The 10,404-nt window shown below is 38.5% G+C and overlaps 1 protein-coding gene across 1 annotated transcript; it reads right to left on the reverse strand.

Annotated features, from left to right (window-relative positions):
* Positions 1-2,858: 2,858 nt before the first annotated feature.
* Positions 2,859-9,528, reverse strand: LOC107678573 (M-phase inducer phosphatase 1-like). Its single transcript, XM_016473893.1, has 15 exons — positions 8,976-9,528; positions 8,667-8,749; positions 7,652-7,703; positions 6,554-6,595; positions 6,424-6,457; positions 5,941-6,051; positions 5,668-5,781; positions 5,436-5,573; positions 5,271-5,354; positions 4,971-5,159; positions 4,803-4,889; positions 4,638-4,700; positions 4,391-4,489; positions 4,060-4,305; positions 2,859-3,968 (listed from the first exon to the last, which is right to left on the reverse strand). Exons 1-15 carry the CDS (start codon positions 9,188-9,190, stop codon positions 3,828-3,830), a joined length of 1,698 nt encoding a protein of 565 aa, XP_016329379.1. The 5' UTR covers positions 9,191-9,528; the 3' UTR covers positions 2,859-3,827.
* Between the last annotated feature and the right edge of the window lie 876 nt (positions 9,529-10,404).

Raw genomic sequence — 10,404 nt, forward strand, 5'->3', positions numbered from 1 at the left:
AGCTGATCAATTTTGCGCAGTTTCATTTTTTAACTCTAGATAGCGCTCTTGGATGACTGATTCTTAGGACGCAACACAGTATTAAATCTATTTAACACCAGTGAAAATTTTAACCAATTTATTAACCAGTTTATTTCTGTTTTTTAATTCTGTTTGATTTAATTTTCTGTGATATTTGGCACATAAATAGCCTACAATTTAAAACGTTGATTTTAATTATTTTAATATGCAATAGCAATAAACATTCATTAACATACAAAATCGATTCAGTTTCTAAAATAAAAAATTCATAACAGGTAAAAGAGTTAAATGGTTTAGCTGTGCTGTCAGTATTACAAATTAGATTATTTACCTGTCTTCCCACCCTGAAGGGTCTTACCAGTGTTATTGCTTGGGTGTCACAATTTTTATTTGTAATATTTATTTTATTTATTTATTTATTTATTTTTATTTTTTTTAGATGAGGGGGGGGTGTTATCTCATGGTTGCATGTGAAATGTAGAACAAAACAACCTTTTATGTTTTGGAAAAATTAAAGATAGCTTATTTTTAAATGTGCTTTATACTGTTCTTATGCCACCACCAAGTTTTCTCAAAACTTCTCCAGAATTAATTTCATAATATACTAACTTACAGTAACAAATTAGATTATATACATTCTTCAGTCTGATCTATGATCCTGTGAGGTATGAAAATTTTAACCATAGTGACAGAAAAAAGGTAAAAAAGAAAAACGTCTTTGAACAGATTCTCCAGTGCGTACATGTTAAACAAAGGAGCATGTTTATACGCAGACAAGGTACAAAGTGCCATTGACTGAAGACTAAGTTGGACGTATTCAAACACGTGCGCTCTGACACACACAAAGGACAGTTGTTTTGCTTAACAACTGCTGGTCATGCTCACTTAACCTATGAGGGAGAAGGACACACACATCTCCCCCACTTCCTGCTACATTCAACTTACATAAACACATCACATTCAGTCAGTTTGATATCCAGCACACAACACAAACTGTGAGATGACAAAAGAATAATTCATGTTCCTAGAAGAAAGGAGCACTGAGACAAAACTGATAGCCTCTCCATAGCTGACAATGAAATAAAAGGTTTTACTGAAGATACAGGAAGACAGTGGGCAGAAACTAAAGCCTAGGCCACATTCAGAAGATCTTGATGTTGCAAAAGCAATAGGATGTGGTTACAATGATGGCAATACTCCAGTCTTTACAGCTGATTCTGGTCATTTTTAGATTCAGAGGTTAGACTAACAAAGCAGAAACACAAAGACAATGGAAACTCAGAATGCGTAAGATCCTCTTACTCAAATTCAACTTTTTACCGGCTCTCTGTGGTTGAATTAAAACCACATGTAATAAATATCCAAAGGGGGAAACAAAACCTGAAGTTTCAGCCTTCAGACTTAAAAGGAAAAGATTAGACATTGATTCCAGCACACAAAACATACTGAATAAATTATTTTAAGGCAATTTGAATAATATAAGCATTACACAGTGTGCAGACTTTAAATGTAAAATGTAAATAGTATTTACAAAATCGTAAAGAACCTTAGCAAAGTGTTGCTGTTGTAACTTAAAGGGATTGTTCACATTAAGTTGCTGGTCCCCATTGACTTGCATAGTGTTTTTTTCTTTTCTTTTCTTTTTTTCCATACTATGGAAGTCAATGGGGACCAGTAACTGAATGTGAACTATCCCTTTTAGGCAAGGCACCGCAGGTGATCAGGGTAAAAATCTTTATAGTATCACTATAACTTTCCCTGGTTGATTCATTACCGTACCTTAAGACAAATGTTTTCTATTACAAGTTTTTTGAAAAGTGATTATTAAATACATGAAGGAGGCAGTATCTTTTTAAATATGCACAAATTTGCATAAACTTCCAGAAAAGAAATCTAAGCATTGGATAAAGCTAGGTTCAACATTCTTGCCTCATTTTGTTGACATATTAAATGTTATTACACAGGGGATTTTACATAGCTCTTTTTATCACTCCATAAATCAGAAAATACTGTCAACAGCCAAGGAAAAAGGTGTAAATCAGGTTCATGACATAACAAACTCCTCTGTAAAAACCTTCAGAATGTAGATAGGAATAAAACTACAACGTAAGTATTACTGAAGTGGAGACTTCATTATATTTTCTCAAAATGGAAACTCATTTTGAAAAAAGTGCCTGAAAAGATATGTGATAAATGTGGCATGTATTTTTGGATGTCTTCTTTCCACGAAGTCTAACAGAAGACATGTTATGAATTAAAATAGTAAGTATGAAGTAAATATAAAGATTTACAACACATTTTAACAGATGTAGGGTCTGCATTTCAAGTTACTGCTTTATTTTTCAACGTTTCTTCACAAGGATCTACATTTGATTTAGTCTGGTGGGAATCAAGCTGCATGCAGAATATCTAAATGTCTGGCTTAAAACCAATAGTTTGAAACCTCTTTAGTTTCTCCCATACACATGTAAAAGCTGTGGTAAACATGTCTATCTTTTTAAAGTTTCATTTCTTGTTTGCTCATACTCAAAGAGTGCCCAGAAACATTTTTACGCATTAACCGAACAGAAAGCGTGCAGGAACTGGTCTGACACCGTGCCAGTGTGTTAGGGAAAGGCTGGGAAACTGCTGGCTCCTCCCCTGTGGAAGAGATTTGGAATGCAAATGTGTGCAGGGACACGTGCTGGTGCTTGACTAACCACATTCAAGGTCTCTGCTAGACCTGTATATTTGAAAAAAACAAGTGACTCAACCCCTTAGGCCAGTGAATAACAGCACCCAGATGCAAGAGATCAAGGCATGATTCAGCAAAGAGCTATTACCCCAAACTCCAAGTTTATTCATGAATACAAAAACCAGCCTCTCAGTCACATGACCAATAAAACATACACTCAGGAAGATATCAAATTTACAAAACACACTTGCATGGGAGTGAGAATTGTAACTCTCAACTGTCACTGGTTTACAAACAAATAGAACTAAAATCCCATTTCAGAACTTTTTGGGTGAACTTTGACGTTGTCATCACTTGCAGACCAGCAGCAAAATTCAGGATCCTGTCCCTGATTTAAAGCTGTTGGCCAAGTGAGGGTGAAAAAAAAATAATTATTGCTAGCTCCCCCCAAAACCAATTGAATGTTCACAATTTCCAAAAACTCTAACCAGGACAATCAAAGCAATATGGTCATCATCAACAGAATGCTTTACACATTTCTCAAAATATATGGGTAAAAATTAAAATCATTATTTTGTGATGAGAATTTGCATAATTGTGACATTCAGAATACTTAAACCAATTTATACAACAAATGTAATACTTAGTTCTCCTGCGAGGGGAAGAGGGGGCAAAATGAATGCATAAATGACCACAACAATTAAAAAGGGGAAAAAAAGTGCTCTAGGGGAGGGAGAAAAAAAGCAAGTTAAAATAGTCATTAATTAATCTGACATACAAGTTAGGACAGGCCAGTGGACAAAAAAGGGGTGGGGGGGGGTAAAAATACAGGTTAGTTCAAACGTGTATGTGTAATACATGACAGTGACATGTAGCTGTGTGTTTCTAAAGGGAGATCAGGGTGGTGAAAACAGGCAGTTTAAAAGTGATAAGATCAAACCAAATGTGCAGATATGCATAATAGCCTCTCAACCTCATTTGACGTTGTGATACTAAAGAAATACCAATCCCTGAAAACCAACAACTGTTCCCATCAAACACACGTCTTCAGGTTTCTGCCATGTCTCATGTGTGAGGGCAGCATATGAGCAAGTAAAGGCAGTAAAATGATGAGGAATTGTGAGCACGAGTCTCAAAGATTTTTGAGACGGCTGTACATGTCTCTCTTGCTGCGTTCTCCAGCCCAGGTGCGGCTCTTAAGGCGGAACTTCCTCAGGTCTTCTTTAAAGTCTTCATGATGCATCGGCCTATAAGCCTCAGGTTCACAGACCGACTGCAGAAAAAAACGCATACTTTATAAACTTGGAAAGAGAGGAGGGTGGCGGGGGACCAAGTAGGACATTGCATTGTGAAAACACGCATACCTTATGAAGCGGGAAAAAGTCTTTGTAGCCTCCCTTCAGGATATAGAGTTCAGGGTAATGGAGGTTGGGGTACTCATTCAAATCTCGATCTCTCTGTCGAACGTGACGGCACATCCGTGGGCCACGTTCAGATGAAAATTCACAGTGGAAAACCAGCAGGACACGCTTGGCGGGACATTCTGGGAGAATAGGATTCTTTAAAAAGTAGTCTTCAATTTGATCCTCTTGATGGAGGTTAAGGGCACCCTGAAAGGAGGACAAAGTGGAGTCAGCCAAATTTGCCTCACACAAATACGACATGCAACTGCATCAGGGTTAATGAAATCCTAACCGTAATATGGCCGCCCTCATACTCATAAGGATAGCGGCAGTCGATGACAAACAGCCTCTCCACCAGATCGCTGTACTGCCCGTTTATTGCTTTAACCATCTGATAATACAGAAACAGATGTTAGAAAACAAGGAAAGGTGCCAGTGCACATACTTTGTATAGACAACAAGCAACTCATGCAACTGCTCGTTTTGCATGCTCTTGCATTTGAAATGTGCATGCTTAATGTTAATTTGTGCAAACTTACAATATCTGGAGTGATGTATTTCAACTCTTGGTGTTTTCCTTCTACTGTGGGTAGAGCAGGAGCCTTCAAAAAGACAAATGAATGCTTTAAAATTGTGTTTGGTTTTATCATTATGCTATATTATATTACATATGTTTTTTGTTTTTATTTAAAAGCACTAATCACCTTGGTGAAATCTCCAATCACATTACTGGGATCTGTATCCAACATTTTTTCAATCTGTGCATGATCAAATGACTTTGACCTTTGAACCTGTAAGGGGAAGGGATCAAAGTTAGACCCAAATTATAAACTCCAATTATGGGTGCTGATGTTTTTCCAGTGAGGTCTGACCTGATGAGGCATAACATCCTCCTGCTCTGTGGGTGCAACTTGGGTCCCTGCCAGGCTCCGCCTCCTCTTCACTCTGACAGGTGTGTTCTCATCCTGTGGCCTCTCGGGTCTCTTCAGTGGGATACGCCCTACAGGGTTTGGCATAGAGGGAGATCGGAACAAGCCACGTGGACGGCAGCGAACAACAGGCTAAGGGCAATAAAGTGGGTTTGGTTGTTAACTATCATGTCAATAACCATTAAAAAAAATAAATAAATAAAATAAAAAAAAAGAGGAGCGATAAAGTGTGTAACAGCATACCGAATAATTACTGTCAGTACTTTGTTTAGCCACCAGAGGAGCTGTGAGAAGGCTGTCCATTCCAAAAGGAACCTCAGAGTCATTCTACACAAACAAATGCATCATGGTTATTTACAAATAAAAAAATATATATAAGAATAAAACAAAAGCAAACTGAAAAGTCACCTCCACATCATCCAGCCCCTCTAAGAAGCCATCATCATCATCATCATCATCATGGAGACAGGAGAGAGAGGGGCGGCGCAATATGAAGGGACTGCTCTCATCTGAAGAGTCGGGCTGATGGGATGAAGGCGGAGAAAGCTGGAGAATAGAGGAAGAACCAAGCTTTTAAAAGTTACATCACCATAAAAATTTTACCTTTAAGAACAGGTTCTGCCAGGGATACATGTTGTACCATTAAAGCAGGAGCAGAGTTGGGTCGGCAGGCAAAAGCATCCTTGGTGCCTCCAGTGGACCGCGTACAACAGCGCGATGCCGGCATAGAAGGCTTCTTGAACTCAAAATTCTCCTGTAAAAAGACAAGAGAAAATAAAGATATTCCAACACCGCGCCCCATGAAATCCCATAACTCAACTCTCTCAAAAAGCAATTTCTAGTCGATTTTGAGCATGAATACATCAATATACTGCCTACAGAACCAGACAAACAGGAGACACAAAACACACACCTCAGCCAGGTTCTCTTTGTTGTCGCTGCCATTTGCACGAGTCCACACTCCATAGCGCGAAGGATCTGGTTCTTTATTTTTTAAATTGGGACTGTGACCCAAAAAATGCAGCTACAAAGAAAAAGAAAATCTTAAATTTATACTTGCAAGTTGCACTACTTGTCAAAAGTTTGGGGTCAGTTAGATTTTTAACACTTAATTAGAAAGGACACAAATCAAATCAAAAGTGACAGTAAAAACACTTGTAAAGTATCACAAATACAAGTAGCACAAAAGCATTTTAGAATGACTTCTGAAGGGTCATGTGACACAAACTAGAGTAATGGCTTCTGAAAATAAATGACATTTTAAAATATATTAAAGTAATTTTATTTTCTTATTTATTTATTTTTTTATACCAAAGGCAGTCTTGGCGAACACGGGAGACTACATAAAAACCCAAACTTTCGATTGAAAAAATTAAATTCTAGAGAATAAACTTACTGGCAAAGAGTGTATCCTGCGAATGGGAATTTTCCTGTACGAACAGAAAGAACACTTGATTAAACCCAAGTCAATACAACAGCTTTCACAGACAACTGCATCCTCTGCTTTGTAGTGCAGGACCACTTACTCATTAACTGCTCGCGTGGCATCCTGCATGGCCTTCTCAAACCTGTGAGGAAAAAGAAAATACTATTAAACAGTTCCTAGTCTATTCAAAGTCTCCTCCCACCCCAACCAAACACTAGCCCAGACGGCAATTCATGTCATTTATCTCTCAGATTAGGCCCCTCCCTCAGGACTCTATATTTAACAAATACACGGCAATGCCCACCTGTAAGCAAAACAGTTCTCAGCAGAACCAAGGAGGGGGTCTTCTAATTTACCATATGCCCAGACAACGCTAACCCCCTCTGCAAGCCTCTCTTGTTGGAAGAAGGGAGCAGGGGGAGAGATTGAATGGTGGTTTGGAGGGGGAGGAGGTAAGGAGTGTGGCTCTTAAATAGCATAGGAAAAAGTGGGAATTAGTGTAAAGAAGGGGGTTCTGTAGTAACCCTGGCTACCTCACACACACACATTACCGCTCGCTTTGGATGCCTGCTCTCAGGGCATGAAAAGCGTGCCACTATTCACCCAGCCCCCTTCAGGAACGAGCCACACAACACACACACTGATGTGTGAGGAAGCCAAACAGCTTTAGGCCTGGCTGCAGATAAATGGATTCCCACCGACACCAAATGGCTTGGAAATGAGAACGGCTTCACAGACTGTAGATTACCAGAGAGCCAGTGTGTACACAGATTTAATGCATGCTGGGTGAATAATACTATATCTGAGCCTTTGCAAATTTAAAAGGCTTACCCAAATGAATATTTGTTTTATTCAATTAAACAATGTCATTCTGCCTAAAATCTCAATTTGTACCTCACAAAAGAAAATCATCCTTGTGAATAACTTGTGTGAGTAAATGACATTTCATTTTTGGCTGAATCATTAATAAGAGGATGTGCCACGTGGCTCAGATATCCAGTGATTCTGTGTTCGTGATCTGTGATGGATGCCAGCGTATGCTCAGCTAATCCATGAAAAACAGACACGCTGAGCATATGTATGGTTCATCTAACGGCGGAGACTAGATTAGACATATAATCCTCAAGCCAAGCATTTTAGCCAAGCTCCATCTCACATATCAGATATGATGACCAACAGACAGAAGAATCATACTCACTTCTGCTCAGCATCCAGAGTGTCCAAAGGGCTGGGAGACTCTAGTCCAAGACCTGTAGAGACGAGACACAGGTAAAAAAAACCTGGCATAAACTGTTAATACAGCAGAGCTAAACTATAAAGATTATTGCTCACATTCCAAATGGTATGACTGTCACACACCCACACACTGTTCAGCAAACCGCTTTAACATTCCTTTTCACCGAAGCATATTTTTGTTAGAAGCACTTAATTTAACTTCTAGTAAGCAATTATATCCAACTAGTATGCATTCCAATTATTGCTCGTACCCACTCCAGCTTTAATTATTGGATACTTTAACAATTTGTAAGACCCAAAAATCTCTTAATTATTACTAGCAACACTTCTCATCTTACTAGTGTTTTTTTAATTGCCATATAGGATAACTTAATAAATACATGATTTATAAAATTCCAACACACTGTTGGGTAATTTGTAACTATTTAATGTTTTGGCGGATTGTGGTCAATTTGTATATTTCAGCTGTTTTCATACGATCTACAACCCACTGAAGGTTAGGTTTATGGACTTTCAAGCTTTTCGTACAAAAAAAATAAAAATCTGCACAAATCACCACCTGGTTACATTTTCTCATGAAATCAGACTGGCCATCCTGACATAGCACGTGTGTATGTAAGATGCACAACACATACATAAACAGGTACAAGTGTCTATTAATTTAACACTGTGACAACTGGAATTGATACTAGTAACTTGGTTTGAATAAAGAAGCACTAATACTTAAAAAGTAGTTAATACTTACATACACACACACACACACATATATACACACACACACATATATAAATATACACATACATATATACATACATGTCATTCAGCTGCTTTCTAGTAATCATAAATAACTGGTAGAGACATAATAGACACTGTAATGGATAAATGTTAAAACGGTTTGTCAGAGCATCAAGCTCAGATGCATCACTACTAGTTTTAACGTTTTTACAGGAAAACAAATGAAGGTTTTCCAAGCTAACCTGCATCTGAAGAGGCATCAGAGGCGAAGGACGGGATCTTCAGGAGGGGCAAAGTTTTCTTCCGCTTTGGTGTATCACATTGACTACATCAAAACGTCAAATCAAAGAGGTTAAAAAACTGAAATGTACTGCATCATAACATCATAATATAAACAGTTTAAATATTACACAACCGCACCAGGCCTTGATAAGGAGCGCAGTAAAAAGTCAATAAATGTAATAATCAGCCTCAGAACAATTACAGGAAGTAGCTCTGCAGTGGTTTACTTTTTTACTCGTGCTACCAAAAGATAGCCCAGTTTCACTCACCCTCCAAGAACAGCGAGATTATTCATGTTTAGAGCCAGGTTGGTCACAGGAGACAGCACTGTCATGGGCCCGGGGGAGGCCAGGTTCTTCATGCAGGGGGGGCCCCTCGCCCCGACCTCCGGCAGAGAGAACCGAGATCTGAGGACTGATTCAGGCCCGGCGCTGAACGGGTCATTTACAGGGCTGACGTCGCCTGGAGCAATTTCAAAATCCATTTCTGAAGGGATGATTGTTGAAAATAAGATCCAGTCAGGCGCGATTGAGACGACAAAGGGTTAAAGCCAAGTTAGCTAGCGCACAGCAACCCGGATAGGGGCTTAACTTGCATTTATTTAGGTTTGAGAAAACAGCTTGCAGAATTCTGCATAATAACTACGCCAGATTACACAAGGTACGATAAAAATGGGGTTTAAAAATCCATCTTCCTTGATCTTTGTTGTCAGAGAGCAGCCGATTCGATTGCACTCTCTCTGACCTTTCCAAACTCTGCTGTGGAAGAAAAGTGCTGAACGTAGCTCTTATTTATGTTCAAAACATGCAGTCCACAAGCGGCAATCGGAGTAGCCAATTAGCAGCGCCGTTACATCTGATTCAACCAATCACATGCGCTTCCTCTTTTTTCCGCATTGTTCTCTGAGAGAAGGTGGGCGGTCCAAAGAATGACAGACAAATCTGATGTCCAATGAACATTAAGGTAACAACAGCAATTCTATAAACTCATCCAATGGCTTTTATATTTACACAAATTGGGCGGGATAAAAATGTATAGCTGTGGAACGAGGAAAGATTTTCCCGCGGAACAGTTCAAGCTGCAGCTTGGTAACGCCCTCAGTTGCAAGAAAACCAATCATATGCCAACGTCCTGGCGCGGAACGTACCACTCAAATCTCATGGACAAAGAAGTAAATATATGTTTGTTTAATACAAAATAAACCTTTATAAAACGTCTGTTTGGTACATATTTGTGCTGGTAGTTTTCTGTTTACTTATAGGTAGTTGAAATGGAAGTGTGATTTGATTTGATATGTCATCATCCATCTAAATCATTTTAAATCTAAATCTTTTTTTTTATAATTTTTAAACGAATGTTTCAAGCTTATCATACATGCACTTGTTATTATCTCATATTAATTGAGAGAGAAATCTTTACCAAAATATGAATATGTTTCTCAAAACAAGTTAGTTGCTATGGAAGTACTATTAAAAGTTAAGGTAATTACATTAACTAAAGGCAAAACTAGTTTTTGTTGCCAATTCTATATGTTTGTGTGTATGTTGTGGGAAGGGTGGTGACACTTTAGCTTTATGCTACAAGTGGCCTTTGTCAGAGTGTGTCACATTAATTAAAACAAGGCTGTGATAAATATATGTAAATTCCTTCCCTGGCCTATAGATCTATGTGGTGAGGATATGGTGAAAGAAATTAAAC

Source organism: Sinocyclocheilus anshuiensis, unplaced genomic scaffold, assembly GCF_001515605.1.
Source record: "Sinocyclocheilus anshuiensis isolate Anshui unplaced genomic scaffold, SAMN03320099.WGS_v1.1 scaffold536, whole genome shotgun sequence".
Taxonomy (NCBI): domain Eukaryota; kingdom Metazoa; phylum Chordata; class Actinopteri; order Cypriniformes; family Cyprinidae; genus Sinocyclocheilus; species Sinocyclocheilus anshuiensis.